The sequence below is a fragment of the Scyliorhinus torazame genome, chromosome 2, assembly GCF_047496885.1.
Source record: "Scyliorhinus torazame isolate Kashiwa2021f chromosome 2, sScyTor2.1, whole genome shotgun sequence".
Lineage (NCBI taxonomy): Eukaryota > Metazoa > Chordata > Chondrichthyes > Carcharhiniformes > Scyliorhinidae > Scyliorhinus > Scyliorhinus torazame.
The window spans coordinates 33,623,795-33,645,162 of NC_092708.1; the positions used below are offsets into that span (position 1 = coordinate 33,623,795).

At 47.4% G+C, this 21,368-nt stretch overlaps 1 protein-coding gene across 2 annotated transcripts in view; it reads right to left on the reverse strand.

Annotated features, from left to right (window-relative positions):
* Positions 1 to 21,368, reverse strand: part of LOC140387047 (contactin-associated protein-like 5) — a 1,703,123-nt gene that overhangs the window by 1,439,631 nt on the left and 242,124 nt on the right. For both annotated transcript variants that reach the window (XM_072470060.1, XM_072470068.1), the window contains one exon: positions 9,306 to 9,499. In XM_072470060.1, coding sequence (XP_072326161.1) covers positions 9,306 to 9,499 — 194 coding nt within the window. The remainder of the gene's footprint in view (positions 1 to 9,305; positions 9,500 to 21,368) is intronic.

The window sequence follows — 21,368 nt, forward strand, 5'->3', positions numbered from 1 at the left end:
CACAAGTAGGCTTACATTGACACTGCAATGAAGTTACTGTGAAAAGCCCCTAGTTGCCACATTCTGGCGCCTGTTCGGGTACACAGGGGGATATTTCAGAATATCCAAATTACCCAACAGCACGTCTTTCAGGACTTGTGGGAGGAAACCGGAACACCCAGGGGAAACCCATGCAGACACGGGGAGAACGTGCAGACTCCGCACAGACAGTGATTCAAGCCGTGATTCGAACCTGGGACCCTGGCGCTGTGAAGCCATAGTGCTAGCCACGCTGCAAGGTCATAAAATACTTTGTGAATTCAAAATTCTTGCAGAGGTGTTGGAATATCTCTTTGGTGAAAATATGGATGCAATAAAAACTGAAAGAAATTCCTTTCTTTCAACCTTTCTCTAAACCAGGGGAAAGATTGTTGGCTGCTTCATTTACTAGGCAATGTTCTTGCGCCTTGTTCCAAAGAAATAGGCTCCACTATGTCATTCACAGCCAAAGCAGAAACCTGTTCAAATTCTGGGGAAGACTGGAAAACGGGACAGAACTATACCTGCCAAGGCTGCAGGATTAGTTCCCAGCTGCCAATGCACTAGGCTCTGGGATTTCTCCCAGATTCCTTGCTCTCTCTCTCTTTCCTCCTCTAAGATGCTCCTTAAGATCTCACTCGATGATCAAGTTTTTTGTCATCTGTCCAAATATCTCTTTGTGCGGCTCAGTGTTATATTTTGCTTCATTATTCCCTTGGGTCATATTATTACGTTAAAGGTGCAATTTTGTTATTTTTGCTGTTTTTGTTATTGGCAGCTCCAGGGCACAGCTGTGGACAACCCAGGGGAATAATCACAGGCATTAAAATACATTTTTTCCTTCAGTTATATGGGTTGAACGATTTTGCACATTGGAAGAACTGTTTGGCTGACCGTCAAGAAGCCAAAAAGTTGGAGACTTTGGGTGGAGGAGGCAGAGGGATAAGGCAGTTGGAGGCAGCAAGTCATGTGATGAAGACTCCGGCATAAACTTCAACCATATTTAAGAAACCATATTTAATTGCAATGCAATTCAATCGAACAATTCAAATCCAGTAAAGCTAAAAACTAGTGAAGTTATGTTAAACTTTTAAAAATATATATTTTATTCAAGGCATTTTCATATAAAAAAAAAGCAGAACAACCAAACAACATTAAAAACAACCAACACTCATTCTCCCCTACTCCCCCAATCCCGCACCCCCTTATCCTGCCTTTCCCATTTTAACCCCCTCACCACCCCCTATTCCCCACCCCTTTTGCTGACTCCTCAATCCTCCTTAAAGAAATCAATGAATGGCTTCCGAGTGAACCCATCCACCTCTTAAAATCTCCCTTCATCTGCTCCACTAATCGAGTCAAGTTCAGCTTGTGCAGCTACGCCCTGCCTCGTGTCACCTGGATGGCCAAGTACCTACAGCTCGCCCCCACCACCCTGAATGACAGCTCCCCTACTCGCCTCTCCTGCCCTCTAGCCTCAATCGGGAATAGCTCGCTCTTTCCCATATTCATCTTGTTCCTGGAGAACAGGCTAAATTCCTCCAAAATCCCCATGATGTCCCCAATACTGACCAACGGGTCCGAAATGTATTGCAGGAAGTCATCCGTATACAGTGAGAGCCTGCGTCAGTTTCCCCCCACACAATCCCTCTCCAGTCCCCCGATGCCCTAAGTGCCATTGCCAGCGGCTCTCTATCGTCAAAACAAAGAGTGACGGTGAGAGTGGACACCCCTGTCTCGTCCAGCAGCTCTTTTCTTCCCGCCCCGCTCCTAGTTCCTGGATCCATCCACAAGACACACCAGAGGAGCAAAACCTTCCCCAGGTACTCCTGCACCTCTTGCCGTCAAATACTTCACCCTTCGGGCGGGGAAAAGACAAAAAAATACCGCCTTGAGTGGGAGCCACCAAATAAGTGACCACTCACTCCCAAGTCATGTTAAACTTGTGGAACAAGTGAAACTATATACCATTCAAACCGAGAGAAGCAGTCTGTAATAGTAGAATAGATTAAATCAGTAACACGGTTCAAATCAGTGGAATGATTCAAATGAATGGACAGGTCAAATCAGTCTGACAGGTTAAACTGGTAGAGCAGCTCACAATCGGTGTAATAGTTCAATCCAGTTTAAAAAGATCTTGCTGTGTCTAAATAAATTAAATAGTGTTTCAATTGTCAGCCATTCCAGGATTTATCAGTGTTTTGAGGATTCCACCGTATTTTCTGAGAAATCCCAGTCTTGCCGATAAATTATGTTCGCTGCTGAAGGTGTTCAAAGGTCCACTCAATACCCACAGGGAAAGTTGTATGCAGTGATCACTTCCAGAGTCACTGCCAGACCAATTTTACTCTCATCAAGCAGGTGGATGTCAGGAAATGAAATGCTTCTGTACCCAGTGTCAGGGTGAAGCATTCTTAGCACAGAATCAGCACGGGTTCAATGCAGGATAATGCTCTCACTATCTGAACCAACCGCGCTTCTTATTCCCAGCTGTCAGCTCCGGTGAACTCTCCTTAATCATGCCAGCATGTATTTCTTTCCCCATTTTCTGCAGCAGCCTTTACTGCTCTGAGACTGTCAGCTGGTGTCAGATTCTGACACATTTTGTTTTTATTGCTGTGGTTGAGATCGGGTGAGCTCCTTTCACTTTGAGCTCGCCTGAGGTGAAAGACCCACCTGAGTTCAGAATTGTAGCGAGCAACAAGGTGTTTTCCTTTTATTCCTTTTCAGATCATCCTCATCGACAGATAACCTTTTTATGCACCTTGCAATCAAACAAATTCCTGGATCTCGCACTTCATGGACACAGTGCATGCTGGTATTTAACATGTGGTTTGGCTGTCCGCTTAGGGCATCTGGCACTACAATTCACTAGTTCGGAGAGAAGGGGATGATATTTAACCCCAGTATATCTTACTTCAGCTATATTATGTTATCCACATCTTTAGGTTGCAGTTCAGGTCCAGCAAATTCACTGGACAACTCAAGAGTAGTTCAGCCCATCATGCATGCACCGGTCAAAAACAACCACCTAAGTTTTCTAATCCTATTTTCCAGCACTTGGCCCATAATCTTGTGTGTTTTGGGATTACAAGTGCTCATCTAAATACTTCTTAAATGTTATGAGGGTCTCAGCCTCCACCACCCTTTCAGGCAGTGAGTTCAGGACCCCCCATCCTCACCCAACCTCTGGATGAAAAAATATTTTCCGCACATCCCCTCAAAACCTCCTGCCTCTTACCTTAAATCAATGTCCCCTGGTCATTGATCCCTCCACCAAGGGGAAAAGTTTCCTCCTGCCTATCTATGCATCTCATAATTTTATATATCTCAAACATGTACCCCCACGGTCTCATCTGTTCCAAGGAAAACGACCCCAGTCCATCCAATTTCTCTTCATAACTCAAGCTCTCCAGCCCAGGCAAAATCCTGACGAATCTCCTCTGCACCCTTTCGCGTGCTATCACGTCCCTCCTATAATGTGGATTCCAGAATTGCACACAATACTCTAGCTGTGGCCTAAACAATTTTTAATACAGTTCCAGCATAAATTCACTGCTCTTTAACTCAGTGTCTCGGCTATTAAAGGCAAGTGTACCATATGACTTCTTAACCATTTTACCTGCCCTGCTACCTTGAGGGATCAGTGTACATGCACACCAAGGTCTCTCAGTGTTTCCTAGGGTCCAGCTGTTCATCATGTATTCCCTTGTTATGTTTGTCCTGCCCAAGTGCATCACCTCACACTTAGCCGGATTGAATTTCATGTGCCACTGAGCAGCCCGTCTGACCACCCCAGCTATATCCCCCTGTAATCTAAGGCTATCCTCCTCCACTGGACCAATGTCCGTACCATCTACTATCTTATTGAGCAACCCTCCGACATTCAAATTTAAATAATTTATGTGAACTACAAAAGTGCTCCAACACTGATCCTTGCAGGACACAGGCTTCCAGTCAGAAAAATACACTCCACGCCCATCGCCCTCTGCTTCCTGCCAAACAGCCGATTCTGGATCAAATTTGCCAAATTTCCTCGGTTCACATGGGCTCTTACCTTGGCTATCAGTCTCCCGTATGGGACCTTATCAAAAGCCTAGCTGAAGTCCAAGTGGATGAGATCAAATGCATTACCCTCCTCTACACACCTGATCACCTCTTTGAAAAATTCAATCAATTTGGTCAGCCATGACCTCTCCTGAACAAAACCATGCTGACTGTTCTTGATTAATCCCTGCCTCTCCAAAGACAGATTAATTCTGTCTCTCAGAATTGCTTCCAATAGTTTCCCCACCACTGAGGTTAGACTGACTGGCCTGTAGTTTCTTGGTTCATCACTTCCCGACATTGGGCGATTCCTTTTCCATCTGAGTTATAGGTTCTAACTTATATGAAGAACTTGGGGGCACTGGGGGGATAATTGTAGGATTTGGAGTTTTGATGAGGAGTCAAGTGAGAACACTTGCCTATACCCAAATACCTGGGTGGGCTGGGCATATTTCCTTCATTACTCTCTCTTCCATTCAGGTGGTCGCACTTTACAAAGAACAAAGAAATGTACAGCACAGGAACAGGCCCTTCGGCCCTCCAAGCCCGTGCCGACCATACTGCCCGACTAAACTACAATCTTCTACACTTCCTGGGTCCGTATCCTTCTATTCCCATCCTATTCATATATTTGTCAAGATGCCCCTTAAATGTCCCTATCGTCCCTGCCTCCACTACCTCCTCTGGTAGTGAGTTCCAGGCACCCACTACCCTCTGCGTAAAAAACTTGCCTCGTACATCTACTCTAAACTTTGCCCCTCTCACCTTAAACCTATGCCCCCTAGTAATTGACCCCTCTACCCTGGGGAAAAGCCTCTGACTATCCACTCTGTCTATGCCCCTCATAATTTTGTATACCTCTATCAGGTCGCCCCTCAACCTCCTTCGTTCCAGTGAGAACAAACCGAGTTTATTCAATCGCTCCTCATAGCTTATGCCCTCCATACCAGGCAACATTCTGGTAAATCTCTTCTGCACCCTCTCTAAAGCCTCCACATCCTTCTGGTAGTGTGGCGACCAGAATTGAACACTATACTCCAAGTGTGGCCTAACTAAGGTTCTATACAGCTGCAACATGACTTGCCAATTCTTATACTCAATGCCCCGGCCAATGAAGGCAAGCATGCCGTATGCCTTCTTGACTACCTTCTCCACCTGTGTAGCCCCTTTCAGTGATCTGTGGACCTGTACTCCTAGATCTCTTTGACTTTCAATACTCTTGAGAGTTCTACCATTCACTGTATATTCCCTACCTGCATTAGCCCTTCCAAAATGCATTACCTCACATTTGTCCAGGTTAAACTCCATCTGCCATCTCTCCGCCCAAGTCTCCAGACAATCTAAATCCTGCTGTATCCTCAGACAGTCCTCATCACTATCCGCAATTCCACCAACCTTTGTGTCGTCTGCAAACTTACTAATCAGACCAGTTACATTTTCCTCCAAATCATTTATATATACTGCAAAGAGCAAAGGTCCCAGCACTGATCCCTGTGGAACACCACTGGTCACAGCCCTCCAATTAGAAAAGCATCCCTCCATTGCTACCCTCTGCCTTCTATGGCCTAGCCAGTTCTGTATCCACCTTGCCAGTTCACCCCTGATCCCGTGTGACTTCACCTTTTGTACTAGTCTACCATGAGGGACCTTGTCAAAGGCCTTACTGAAGTCCATATAGACAACATCTACTGCCCTACCTGCATCAATCATCTTAGTGACCTCCTCGAAAAACTCTATCAAGTTAGTGAGACACGACCTCCCCTTCACAAAACCGTGCTGCCTCTCACTAATACGTCCATTTGCTTCCAAATGGGAGTAGATCCTGTCTCGAAGAATTCTCTCCAGTAATTTCCCTACCACTGAAGTAAGGCTCACCGGCCTGTAGTTCCCGGGATTATCCCTGCCACCCTTCTTAAACAGAGGAACAACATTGGCTATTCTCCAGTCCTCCGGGACATCCCCTGAAGACAGCAAGGATCCAAAGATTTCTGTCAAGGCCTCAGCAATTTCCTCTCCAGCCTCCTTCAGTATTCTGGGGTAGATCCCATCCGGCCCTGGGGACTTATCTACCTTAATATTTTTTAAGACACCCAACACCTCTTCTTTTTGGATCACAATGTGACCCAGGCTATCTACACCCCCTTCTCCAGACTCAACATCTACCAATTCCTTCTCTTTGGTGAATACTGATGCAAAGTATTCATTTAGTACCTCGCCCATTTCCTCTGGCTCCACACATAGATTCCCTTGCCTATCCTTCAGTGGGCCAACCCTTTCCCTGGCTACCCTCTTGCTTTTTATGTAAGTGTAAAAAGCCTTGGGATTTTCCTTAACCCTATTTGCCAATGACTTTTCATGACCCCTTCTAGCCCTCCTGACTCCCTGCTTAAGTTCCTTCCTACTTTCCTTATATGCCACACAGGCTTCGTCTGTTCCCAGCCTTTTAGCCCTGACAAATGCCTCCTTTTTCTTTTTGACGAGGCCTACAATATCATTCGTCATCCAAGGTTCCCGAAAATTGCCGTATTTATCTTTCTTCCTCACAGGAACATGCCTGTCCTGTATTCCTATCAACTGACACTTGAAAGCCTCCCACATGTCAGATGTTGATTTGCCCTCAAACATCCGCCCCCAATCTATGTTCTTCAGTTCCCGCCTAATATTGTTATAATTAGCCTTCCCCCAATTTAGCACATTCATCCTCGGACCACTCTTATCCTTGTCCACCAGTACTTTAAAACTTACTGAATTGTGGTCACTGTTACCGAAATGCTCCCCTACTGAAACATCTACCACCTGGCCGGGCTCATTCCCCAATACCAGGTCCAGTACCGCCTCTTCCCTAGTTGGACTGTTTACATATTGTTTTAAGAAGCCCTCCTGGATGCTCCTTACAAACTCTGCCCCGTCTAAGCCCCTGGCACTAAGTGAGTCCCAGTCAATATTGGGGAAGTTGAAGTCTCCCATCACCACAACCCTGTTGTTTTTACTCTTTTCCAAAATCTGTCTACCTATCTGCTCCTCTATCTCCCGCTGGCTGTTGGGAGGCCTGTAGTATACCCCCAACATTGTGACTGCACCCTTCTTATTCCTGATCTCTACCCATATAGCCTCACTGCCCTCTGAGGTGTCCTCTCGCTGTATAGCTGTGATACTCTCCTGAACAAGTAGCGCAACTCCGCCTCCCCTTTTACATCCCCCTCTATCCCGCCTGAAACATCTAAATCCTGGAACGTTTAGCTGCCAATCCTGCCCTTCCCTCAACTAGGTCTCTGTAATGGCAACAACATCATAGTTCCAAGTAGTAATCCAAGCTCTAAGTTCATCCGCCTTACCCGTAATGCTCCTTGCATTAAAACATATGCACTTCAGGCCACCAGACCCGCTGTGTTCAGCAACTTCTCCCCGTCTGCTCTGCCTCAGAGCCACACTGTCCCTATTCCCTAGTTCTCCCTCAACGCTCTCACCTTCTGACCTATTGCTCCCGTGCCCACCCCCCTGCCATACTAGTTTAAACCCTCCCGTGTGACACTAGCAAATCTCGCGGCCAGGATATTTATGCCTCTCCGGTTTAGATGCAACCCGTCCATCTTATACAGGTCACACCTGCCCCGGAAGAGCTCCCAGTGGTCCAGATAACAGAAACTCTCCCTCCTACACCAGCTGTTTAGCCACGTGTTTGTCTGCTCTATCTTCCTATTTCTAGCCTCACTGGCACGTGGCACAGGGAGTAATCCCGAGATTACAACCCTCGAGGTCCTGTCTTTTAACTTTCTGCCTAGCTCCCTGAACTCCTGCTGCAGGACCTCATGCCCCTTCCTGCCTATGTCGTTAGTACCAATATGTACAACGACCTCTACCTGTTTGCCCTCCCCCCTCAGGATTCCCTCTACCCGTTCGGAGACATCCTGGACCCTGGCACCAGGGAGGCAACATACCATCCTGGAGTCTCTTTCACGTCCACAGAAGCGCCTATCTGTTCCCCTGACTATAGAGTCCCCTATAACTATTACTCTTCTGCGCTTTGACCCTCCCTTCTGAACATCAGAGCCAGCCGTGGTGCCACTGCTCTGGCTGCTGCTGTTTTCCCCTGATAGGCTATCCCCCCCGACAGTATCCAAAGGGGTATATCTGTTCGAGAGGGGGACAACCACAGGGGATTCCTGCACTGACTGCCTGCCCTTTCTGGTGGTCACCCATTTCTCTGCCTGCACCTTGGGTGTGACCACACTTACATAACTGCGATCTATGACGCTTTCCGCCACCTGCATGCTCCTAAGTGCATCCAATTGCTGCTCCAACCGAACCATGCGGTCTGTGAGGAGCTGCAGTTGGGTGCACTTTCTGCAGATGAAGCCATCCGGGACGCTGGAAGCCTCCCGGACCTGCCACATCTCACAGTCAGAGCACAGCACCCCTCTAACTGACATTGCGTCAATTAATTAAAATTAAAATTTGTCTTTTTTTTTTATTATAAATACTTTTTTTTTTAAATTACAAAGTTACTGTCAACTATCTGTTTCCTAGCACTAGATTTCTAATAGAAATGCGATAGCTAACTATAATATCCTCCGATCTCTGGCTTAGATATCCTCTAAATTATAATTAAGTTATTATGTTTAGAAACATCAAATCAAATATTGATGCCTTGCCCAAGGCTGCATGGATAAAGGTTTTGTACGCAGTGAATGAGTCCTGCCAACTTTTAAAAATTCACTGCAACAAAAACCCGATATAAATTTCTCCCCCATAAAACACATACTCAAAGATTCGACTTCCACACTAGATGTCACAGCAGACGATAATGTAATGACTCGGAAATATTTTGGCAAGTTGTCAGCAGAGAAGTATGCCTTGAACAACCAAGGTTGAAAGTGATTGAGCACCTTTCTTAAACCCTAGAAATAGAGCCTTTGATGTATTTCTAAAGGTCTTGCTTCAAGTTTAAAATCCCACCAAATGCAAGGCAACGTTGTGTGTCGTTCAGGTTTTCACATTCAACGGTTCCGACCGTTTAGTGTGCGCGTGAATCCGTCATCTGCTCGTTGACCTACTTTGTGCACTAGTTGTCAGGTAACAGAGACCATAAATGATCCATAATGATCATAAGAATTCAGAAAATGTATTGTGATATTGCATAATTTGCCTCTTACAGAATTACATGCATAACAGTAATTCTCAACCAGCCATCAGTTTTTACATTTACACTGATGTGTAATAATTGCACATAAGCTGCCTACCCAAGTGTTGTCTTCTTGACGATACTGCTTCCAATTCCTCTCGGTGTCACTGACCATCAGCACATAACTCGTCACCCAATCCGAGCTCCCATATCGGCCTTGGGTTGCTATGGCAGTGATTTCTGTTCTCTCGCCAAGGTCTATCTGTAACCATTGGTATCTGTTAGAATCCACTGGGGACCATCCACCAGCTCCTTCAAAGAAAAAAAATTGAATTACCAAATGATTGGGACATGGAAAAAAAAACATTCAAACTCTGTAAATACTCTGCTTCGAGGTGAATAAACTCATTATTCACTGAGAGAAAATCTGCAGGTTAAAACATTGACAAGGCCATTGTTGAAGGATCACTATCAGGTTTATCCTGTGCTCTGAGCAATCTATATCCTGATTTATTTTTGAACATGCCTCAATTTTATTTGCACAGCATCAGGTTTGGCGAAATAAGGTGTTCCGTGATGAGATTTTGCTAAACAGGAAACAAGCTCATTCTGTCACATTTAGCACAGGGCTAAATCGCTGGCTTTGAAAGCAGACCAAGGCAAGCCAGCAGCACGGTTCAATTCCCGTAACAGCCTCCCCGAACAGGCGCCGGAATGTGGCGACTAGGGGCTTTTCACAGTAACTTCATTGAAGCCTACTTGTGACAATAAGCGATTTTCATTTCATTTCATTTCATCTCAACATATAAAGAGCTTGTCACGGCGCAGTCAATTCCCAAAAGCAGTTCTGATCCTGCATGTTGAGCCAACAATTTTAGAACAACTTCTACAACCCCCAGGCTTGGGTTATGTTCACAGGGGATGAAGAGGTTCAAGACTGATCTGAATGAGGTCATTAAAATAATGAAGGAAACTGCCAGCGGTGTAAAGGGATGATTCTAATCTCTAGAAGGAAAATCCTGAATCAGAGGACACAGGGCATGATTTTGCGGGTCCGTCAGCTGCAGGCGCAAATCCCTCAATGGCCATAAAGTATAGCTGGAGGCCAAAAACGGGATTTGCGTCAGCGAGATTTCCGATCGCCATCTTCTCGGGCACCGCTCCGATGATGTGGTCAGGTTCACGCCCAGGATGGGCAAGAAGCTGATGCAAATAAATTTTGTTCCATTTTAATATAATTAGTGACTTCAATGTCAAATCTTCAGACCTCATTGAACCTTCCCACCCACCAGCGTGAAGTCACGCGGGCGTGAATTTCTACTGGTATTTGAAAATGGGAAGCAGGCACCCTTAACTCTGAGGGAGAAAGGAGGTAAACCCCTCTCGCCACCTCGTGTCGGGGCGTACAGGGGAACAGTTTCTGTTGGCCAGCTCCAGAGAGGGCATGGTTCAAGGGTGTTGGAGACAGGGTGGGTGTCAGGGGCCTCATCCATGATGGGGGTCACGGCTGGTGATGGTTGTCCTTAAGTCTGCAGGCTGTGTATTTATAAAATGTTTCAGTCTGCAGGCTGTGTTGTCAGGAAATGAAAATGAGTGCCGATTTACTCAGTTGTAAATGGCATGAAGGTATGGGGGTGCCTGTGGGTTTGAGGGTGACGAACCCCTCAGCAATGGTCCTCACATACTGAGCCATCCGAGTTCTCCAGGCATGGCTCTGACGTCTCACCGAACTTTTCCCACTGCGGACGCCATTCTTGCAGTGTTGGCCTGGGTGACAATTAATGCCGGCAACATCTGCTGCGACTGAAGACTTTTGGACTCACCCATTGGGCCTTGCAGCCACAGGAATGTCGCTGACAACCTCACCTGGCATTCCGGGGGGGGGGTGGTGCGGCGTGTGAATCCCGCCCCCGGCAGTTGCCGAATTATCCGGTGCCGAGGATTTGGCGGGGGCGGGAATCGTGCCGCGCCTGTCGGCGGCCCCCCCCCGGTGATTCTCTGGCCCATGATGGGCCGTGTGGCTGCCCGTTTTTTGCCGACCCCGCCGGCGTAAATTAGAGTAGGTCCTTACCGGCGGGACCTGGCGGCCAAGTTGTCTGACTTTTCACTCACAATGCAGTCATACGCCTGAAGTCAGAGTCATATCCAGAGTTCACATCAGAACATGGCAGTGTGAGAGTCCTTCGAGGAATAAATCCAACTTGATTTTGCTTTTGAGTCAGTTCAGACTTCCATACCCAATTTACACTCCCTGCTTAGTGTTGGTACAAAGCAGCTTCAGCTCTCTAGCACTGTTAAACTCTCAGAATATAAATGCATTCTTGAAGACAGCTTGCTAATTGGGTGGGAATTAAGGAACATTTTTTTAAAAGAGCAAGGAATTGTTATTTAAAACTGGGGTTTTGGAAGGCGGGAGGGTCGGATCTTGTGGAAAGAAATTCATTTATTTCGCACCACATCATGTGCCTGTACTCCATGTGTCACTACACGCAGACTTGCCACGCCTTGGCCCCTTAATTTCCCCATGCACTCGGGAAGGGAATGCATTAGGTTGTTGGCTGCACAAAACAACATTAACAGCTTGAATTTACTGAACTTGCACAGTAGAGATAAACCTAACCTGCCCCAGATCGGTAAGGCAAGCAATTACACATACATTTATTCGGTTAATGATCTGCTAAATGTAAATGACTGCCAGTCAACCTCTCAATAATAGAACTTACAGTGCAGAAGGAGGCCATTTGGCCCATCGGCCCTTGGAAATAGCACCCCAATTAACCCCACACCCATAACCCAGTAACCCCACCTAACCCTTTTGGACACAAAGGTCAATTTATCATGGCCAATCCACCTAACCTGCACATTTTTGGACAGTGGGAGGAAACCGGAGCACCCGGAGGAAACCCACGCCGACACGGGGAGGACGTGCAGACTCCGCACAGCCAGTGGCCCAAGCCGGGAATCGAACCTGGGACCCTGGAGCTGTGAAGCAACTGTGCTAACCACAGTGCTGCCACTTGCACTGAAAATTAGCTATTGTAAATGCGTGAACCATCATCACATTCAGATATGTATTGTGTTTGGATACCAGACCAGACACCAACATTTGTTCGGATTTCAGACAAATGAACCCCAAACAATTTTTTGAAATTTGTAGATACTTCACCCCAGGAATGATGATTCTGACCACAAGGTACGTTTTATGTTAAAACAAGCACGACCTCACCTTTAAGGATCCTTAATTACAGCTTTAGCAGACACACAGGCTGGATACCTTAACTTAGGTTATTTAATAATATCACTGCAAAATATATCTTCACCTCAACCCAGGCTTTTAAACTCATTACTGTAACAGATATAAAATATAATAAAAACACCAATTTCTTACATTCATCAAAACACGTAACCAGTTACAGATCTGATGAGTGTGAATGACTTCCATTCAATGTTTCCTGTATTGAAAAAAAGCTATTATAAAGTGCGGACCATCATCACGTCAGGTTGTGTATTGTGGTAGGATATCAGATGAGAACCCTGTGGTATTATCAGGTATTGCTGTACCCAAGAGGCTGATGACCATTGGTTAAACCTAGGAGTTTACCATTGGCTGTTGATACGTGGCTCTGCCCTGACAGGCGGAGTATAAGAACCGGTGCCATCCCAGCAGCCTTCACTTTCTGTACCGAAGCTGCTGGGTAACAAGTTCTAGCCGATTAAAGCCTTCAGTTATGAAATCACTTTGTCTTGAGTGTAATTGATCGTGCATCAATTTAATCGACTAGACTTAAGCTGGAAGGATGGATCTCTGAATCAAACCGGAGTGCCTACAACTCAGCCCCCATGCGGAGAACTCGGCTGCAATATTTAAACACTGGCTGGCGTGCTTTAAAGGCTACCTCGAGATGGCCGGAAGCACCCCCTCAGAAATACAGAAAATGCATCTCCTGCGCTCAAGGGTCAGCCCTGGGATCTACACCCTTATCGAGGAGGCGGAGGACTATGATGCCGCGATCAAACTGTTAAAAGGATATTATATCCGCCCTGTAAATCAGGTCTACGCATGTCACCTGCTTGCAGCTAGACGGCAAAGCCCCGGGGAATCATTGGAGGATTTCTACCGGGCGCTACTGGTGCTGGGTCGAAACTGTGGCTGCCCGCAAGTTTCGGGGAGCGAGCACATGGAACCTTTAATCAGGGATGCCTTCGTAGCAGGTATGAGCTCCTCAGAGATCCGCCGAAGACTCCTAGAAAAGGACACCCTGGGACTTAGAGAGGCACGGGCCCTGGCAGGGTCCATGGACGTAGCCACCCAAAACGCGCAGTCCTATGCGCCCGACCGCGTGGCGGCCCCCTGGGCTGCGTGGCACCCTGCAGCGGCAGCCCCACAGACCTTCCCCTGACTCCGCAGGCCTGCGCTACGAGACGGCACGCTAACGCTGCCGGGCCCCTCTGTTTCTTCTGCGGGCAGGCAAATCATCCCCACCCACGCTGCCCGGCCCGCACCGCCACCTTCAAAGGGTGTGGCAAGAAGGGCCACTTTGTGGGGGTCTGCCAGGCCCGTGCCGTGGCCGCAGTCTCCAGTGACTCCGGACCGCTGCAGCAACCCCCCCTTCAGTCCCCGACCAGCCAGAGCTCACCGCCACCCCTCACCGCCACCCCCCTATCCTAGGGCCACGTGCGACCCACGGGCGCAGCCATCGTGCCCCCCGGATACCACACTGGACGGGTGGGCACCGCCATTTTGTCCATCCCCGCCGCCATCTTGTCCATCCCTGGCCACCATGTGCGACCCATGGGAGACGCCATATTGGATGGGGCCCCAGGGCCCCAGCACAGCCGACTACACGCTGCCCAATCAGAACTCGCATCTGCTTCAACTGGCTTCGGTGACAGTGGACCAAAGTCGATCTCGGACACTCGCAACAGCAACAACGACGGTCTTCATCAACGGCCATGAGACATCTTGCCTGATTGACTCTGGGAGCACGGAAAGCTTTGTTCACCCTGACACGGTAAGGCGCTGTTCACTTATTACCCACCCTGTAAACCAAAGGATCTCCCTGGCCTCCGGGTCACACTCGGTAGAGATAAAGGGGTTCTGCCTAGCGAACCTCACTGTCCAAGGCAGGAGATTCAACAATTTCCGCCTTTATGTCCTGCCGCACCTCTGCGCGGCTACACTCCTGGGGTTGGACTTACAATGTAACTTGCATAGCCTGACCTTTAAATTCGGCGGCCCTATACCCCCCTTACTGTCTGCGGCCTCGCGACCCTTAAGGTCGACCCACCTTTCCTGTTTGCGAACTTCACCCCGGATTGCAAACCCGTCGCCACCAGGAGCAGACGGTACAGTGCCCAGGACCGGACCTTCATCAGGTCAGAGGTCCAAAGGCTGCTGAGGGAAGGGGTCATCGAAGCGAGCAACAGTTCCTGGAGAGCTCATGTCGTGGTGGTAAAGACCGGGGAGAAACATAGGATGGTCATTGACTACAGCCAGACCACCAACAGGTTTACGCAGCTGGACCCTCTCCCCCGTATAGCCGACCTGATAAACAGGATCGCACAATACAAGGTCTTCTCAACGATGGATCTCAAGTCCGCCTACCACCAGCTACCCCTCCGTAATAGTGACCGAAAGTACACTGCCTTCGAAGCAGATGGGCGGCTCTATCAATTTTTAAGAGTTCCTTTTGGTGTCACTAATGGGGTCTCGGTCTTCCAGCGAGAGATGGACCAAATGGTTGACTGGTACGGCTTGCGCGCAACATTCCCGTATCTGGATAACGTCACCATCTGCGGCCATGACCAGCAGGACCACGAGACCAACCTCCGCAAATTTCTCCAGACCGCGAAAATCCTTAACTTAACGTACAATAAGGATAAATGCGTATTTAGCACCGACCGTCTAGCCATTCTAGGCTACGTGGTGCGAAATGGAGGTATAGGCCCCGACCCTGAGCGCATGCGCCCCCTTATGGAGTTCCCCCTCCCTCACTGCCCCAAGGCCCTGAAGCGCTGCCTCGGGTTTTTCAGTTACTACGCCCAGTGGGTCCTCCAGGGTATCTTTACACAGTTCGGTTTTCCCGCGTACATACACAGTGATAGGGGGTCCTCCTTTATGAGCGATGAACTGCGTCAATTCCTGCTCAGCAGGGGCATTGCCTCAAGCAGAACGACCAGTTACAACCCCCGGGGAAACGGATAGGTGGAGAGGGAGAACGGAACGGTCTGGAAGACTGTTCTACTGGTCCTACGGTCCAGGGATCTCCCAGTCTCCCGCTGGCAAGAAGTCCCCCCGGTGGCCCTCCACGCCATCCGGTCGCTGCTCTGTACAACTACCAATCAGACACCTCATGAACGTCTCCTTGTTTTCTCCAGGAAGTCCTCCTCCGGGACCTCGCTCCCAACCTGGCTAGCGACACCCGGACCCATCCTGCTTCGGAAGCACGTGCGGGCGCACAAGTCAGACCCGTTCGTCGAGATTGTCCACCTGCTGCACGCTAATCCCCAGTACACCTACCTGGCGTTCCCTGATGGCTGGCAAGATACAGTCTCCCTTCGGGACCTGGCGCCCGCCGGAACCCCACGCGCACCCGAACCATTACCCCCACACCCACCCACCCCACAGCACCTCACGGGAGGGTCAGTACTCCCGCCGCTCCTGCCTAGGCCCGCCCACCCACCGACGCCCCCTACAGGCGCCAGGCGCCCCCTCACCCACCCCGTGTCAACCGTTTGCCCCAACAGCGCCGCCTAGGGGTGACGAAGCTGCCAGGGAGGCCGAAACTACGCTCCCGGAGTCACAACCACCTGGACCCCCACCAGAATCATCACCGAAGCCCAGACGATCCAGGACGACCAGGCCACCCGATCGACTGATTGCTTCGCTGTGGCAGTAACCGTGAACGAACACTTTGTAAATATTTTCGACAGCCCTGTAAGGAGGTATCATGGTACCTCCATATCTGAACATACTATGTTAAAGGCGACTGTTACCACTGGCCACCACCCCCGCCAGACTCTTTTTTTAACAGGGGGTGAATGTGCTATTATCAGGTATTGCTGTACCTAAGAGGCTGATGACCATTGGTTAAACCTTGGAGTTTACCATTGGCTGTTGACACGTGGCTCCGCCCTGACAGCCGGAGTATAACAACCGGTGCCATCCCAGCAGCCTTCACTTTCTGTACCGAAGCTGCTGGGGAACAAGTTCTAGTCGATTAAAGCCTTCAGTTATGATATCACTTCGTCTTGAGTGTAATTGATGGTGCATCAAATCCCAAACATTTTTTTTTAAATTTGTAAAACTATGAGGAAAGGATCGTAAGAAACTGCAGTGTGTGGTGAATTCAGCCCAATGCATCACAGAAGCTTGCCACCCCCACATTGATTCTGTCTACACCTCCCGCTGCCTCAGGAAGCACACATCATTGTCAGAGACCCCTCAAAGCAAGGCTTTGCCCTCTTCCAGAACCTTCCATCAGGCAGAAGGTACAGAAGTCTGAAGACTCACACATCCAGACATAGGAACAGCTTCTTCCCCACAGCTACAAGACTCCTCAATGACTCCCCCTTGGACTGATCTATTCCCTGTAAGAACACTATTCACTACACCCTCCGCTGCTCTTGCTCATGTATTTGCTTTGTTTGGCCCTTTGTTCCACACTGTAGCCAATTACTGTTTGTCGATGTACCATTTGTCAATGTTCTCTGTTGATTATTCTTTTTGTCTACTATGTACGTACTGTGTACGTTCCCTCAGTTGCATAAAAATACTTTTCACTGTACTTTGGTACATGTGACAATACATCAAATCCGAATACCCTAAAGATTGATGATTCTGACCAACAGGTACCTTTTATTTAAATCAAACTATAATTTAACACAGAATTAACCACATTAACATCAAAAAAATCACTTTACAATTATAAGTGAAAGAGATCTAAAACAAAATGAAAACTTGAATTTACTGTCTTTACCTAACTCCAATTAAGTGACCCAATGCAGATCAAATGCCACACTTATAAACATAGTTAACAAACAGTTTACTTGCTTAATTCTGTAGAGACTTTTGGAGAGAGTTCATTCCAAGAGCAGATCAGTACACTTCTGCTCAAACTAACATCATTTGGCAAAACTGCTGTTCAACTTAAAATCCCATATCAGGGGCGTCATTCTCCGCCGGCGGGAGTCTCCGTTCTGCCGGCGCCCGGGGGTTTCCCGACGGCGTGGGGGTGCCCCACAATGGGAAACCCCATTGACCGGCCGGTGTTACGGAGACTCCCGCCGGCCGGTCGGGGCAGAAATGTGGCGGGGCGGGTAGGAGAATTTCGCCCCCTATTGCCAAATTACAGATAGATCTGGTTCCTCTCATTAATTACAACTGTATCCCACCAAGTTTAGCGGGGTTGGGGGGGGGGGGGAGAGGGCCATCTCTGAGCACTACCTGGGCACTGACACTGTCCCTTGGGAGTGGGTGATGGGGCCCGGTAGGGGAAATGTTCCAAGTGAACTTTTGTGCATTGAAGCGGCCTTTAGAAATTGCATCCCAATCTTCAAAGAAACAGGTTGCCGGTGAGAGGGGCACACCCCACCAGCGCGACATCGTAGGTCCCGTTCCTTGCCTTTTTTTTTTGTATATCTTGAACGATACAGTGGAGAAAGCACCGCACTCTGCTTTTCTCACCCAGCATCGGGCTTTGTCGTTATCCTGGAAAATTCCGCCCAATGACTAATGCTATAGACATAGAAACGGATAGACAGTTACACAGCCTGTGCACAGAGTGCTACTTCAGGAGTCTATCAATTTACTCTCTAGTATCTACTTCAGTCTGGCAATTTAGTCTGATTTCCATATGTAGAACTGTAGGACTTCCTCCTCAATGCCAGTAGGCTGTATCCACAGCCCAACAGTACCAAATAGGGAATGTGTTGGGGCACAAATTATACGTAGGAACACTTTAGGTATTACTTAAAACGACATATGAAATGAGCACGATAGAAACAGCGAAGGAACGATGAACTTCAGACCTCTCGTCGCTGAATCTGTGGGTTGTGATATTTAATTGAAAACTAAGTTCAAAGTTCAGGCTGCTGCTAAGCCACTGGCACTGTCGACAGAGTTTGGTATCTTGTTCAATGAAAAAAAATTGACAGAAAATGAATTGTGACTTTTTTTGCCCAGCTGGATGAAAATTCCCAAGAAGCCATGAGCATTAAAAAAGAATCATTTCACAAAGGATTACCGGATGTGAGTGATTCAAAGGGTATTTAAATTTTACAGGATGTAACCCAATCTTGCTTGCTAATGAGCAGTTACTACACTAAATCACATTTTATCCTTCAGTTTCTCGCAGTACCAGAGCAACCGAAGTCAGGCAGTTCACTTGAAGAATGGGAGGATCTTTTCTCGAAAACCATTTTTGAATATTGCTGAAAGGAAAGGCATGTCGCCAAAGTTTTTTGTCCTGCGCTCGTCAGGACTAGCACAAGAATGCCAAATTTTAAACATTTATGACAATTCGTACTCAAGGAGAAAAGAGTGGTGATTGGTCGGTATCAACTCTGATTGGCTGGCATCAGTTCCGGTTTGCTGAGGTGTTGCCATGGGGAAAGCAACTGCAGGCTCCCCAAGCTCCCATGTAATTCAAAAAATTTGCAATATTTGAACAAATTCTTTTTGTTTGCGAAGACTAGGTCCTTGTATATAAATGTATGTTGCTTCTAACACGCAAAATTGAGCCTCATTAGGTGGTCAACTGATTGTCTCCAGGACACCTTGTGGCATGGTTTGTTCCCAAATAAAGTATAAGTTGCACAAAGTTCATGGGAGCAGCAAAACTTGAGATGCTGTGTTTATTTATTTTGTCATCGTATTATGTACTTGTGATATCTTGGCTGGACAAAAGTACTGGCGCATACACATGGAGCGGGATTCTCCACCGGCGGGATTCACCATTTTGCCGGTGCCAGGGGGGTTTCCCGACGGTGTGGGGCTGCTCCACAATGGGAAACCCCATTGACCGGCTGCGTAACGGAGAATCCCGCTGGTCAATGCAGAAAAGTGGCGTGGCGGGGCGGAGAATCCAGCCCTTGAAGTTCTGAGTACCCAACTGAACTGGTCTGTTCCAGTTTTGATCTACACACACACACACAGAAATGGCCACAACCTCCCACCCCCTCTGAATAAAAAAGTTACACAATGTTAAAATTTCATCCAACTTATATAAATTTATTGATTTTCATTTATTCACAAATCTACTGCACCACTGGTTTCCTATTCCGAACAGGATCTCTCCTTCCGCAACCCAATCGTTCAAAACTTATGGAAGGACGTTGACCTACCATTGACTGAGTCTGAGGCGAGAATATCCCTTGATCTTCAGTTGAATTTTCCACCTCATCAGACATGTCCATCTGACCCTGTCTCGGTTCTGAACAGGTATAACTTCAGTCGGTGTATCTTTGGTATTCTACTCATAGCCCAACTATCCAATTAATCAGGCTCATTTGACACTTCCCAGCTTCCTTCTTCGCGAACCTCAGAAGGTAAAATGTGATAGCAGCCACTTCAGCTCCTTATGATGATGGCAATCTTGCAACTTGAACCTCTGGTTTAATTTCAGACTTCTTTCTCACACCCTACCCCATCATGAATCTCTTTGTGCCTGGATTGTTGCTCGTCTACTGACTGTGATAAATTTGACTTCAGCAACGAACACTTCACCCAAGGTTGCCTTCTAAGTGTTCTGCCAGTAGTAATCTGAGGTATGTTACAGTAAATAAACAAAAAAAATCACCCAGTTTGTAATTCAATGCCACTTGATATTTCTTCCAATTTGTTTGACTAAAGCACTCTTAACAATTTGCACGATGCGTTCTCCTGCACCATTTGAAGCAGGGTAATAAGAGGGTGCTTGAGTGTGCTTTACCCTGTTCATTCTCATGAATTTCAAAAGCGCTTCTGAACAAAACTGAGGTGCATATAGTCAGATGCAATTTCCTCTGGGAATCCATAAGCAGCAAACAAACGACCTAAGATAACAAGAGTTTTGCTAGTTATTGCTTGATTCATCAAGATTCAAAAACAGCTTCTTCCTCGCTGTGACCAGACTCCTGAATGACCCTCTTATGGACTGAGCTGATCTATCCACACACCTTCTCCACTGAGCAGTACTACAGATCGTATGTTTCACCCGATGTCTGTGTCTATGTATTTACATTGTGTATTTATCCTATGTCGTATGTTCTTTCATGTATGGAACTATTTGTCTGGACTGTACGCAGAAGAATACTTTTCAGTGTACCTTGGTACACAATATACCTAATCCAATCCAATCCGAAACCCCTCAACCTACTTCAGCTGCCAATCACAATGAATGCTTGTTGTTGCCCTTCAAATTTTGTAAAATCTAGGTGCAATCTCTCCACACTCTAGCTGACAATTTGCATGATTAAAAAGATACTAATGTGCCTCACGGCGCCGGGGTCCCAGGTTCGATCCCGGTTCTGAGTCACTGTCCGTGTGGAGTTTGCACATTCTCCCCGTGTTTGCGTGGGTTTCGCCCCCACAACCTAAAAGATGTGCAGGATAGGTGGATTGGCCACGCTAAATTTTCCCTTAATTGGAAAAAAAATGAATTGGATACTCTAAATTTAATTTTAAAAAGATACTAACGGTGACTTTTCTACTGTTTCACTGTATCGTCATTTCCAAATATAGTTTTTGCTAAACTCTTTAAATAGCTCATCCCTAAGTGTCGATCCTGAAATTCAAATTGTTTCTGCGAACTATACTCTTGAGGAATTCCCCGCATAACCAGTCCAAAGATGTGCAGGTTAGGTGGATTGGCCATGCTAAATTGCACTTAGTGTTCAGAACGTTTGGGTGGGGTTGCTGGGTTATGGGGATAGGGTGGAGGTGTGGGGATAGGGTGGAGTTGTGGGCTTGGGTGGGTGTTCATTCCAAGGGCCGGTGCAGACTCGATGGGCCGAATGGCCTCCTTCTGCACTGTACATTCTATGATTCTATGATAACACAACTTTTATCAATTGACAACTCGTTCTTATGCATAGAAAATGGTTTTAATTGTAAATGCAGCAGCTGCGTCAGCCACCCATTTGCAATATAATCATATGCCCTTGTCATTACGGGGCCCCTATGAGTTGTTCTACCAACATC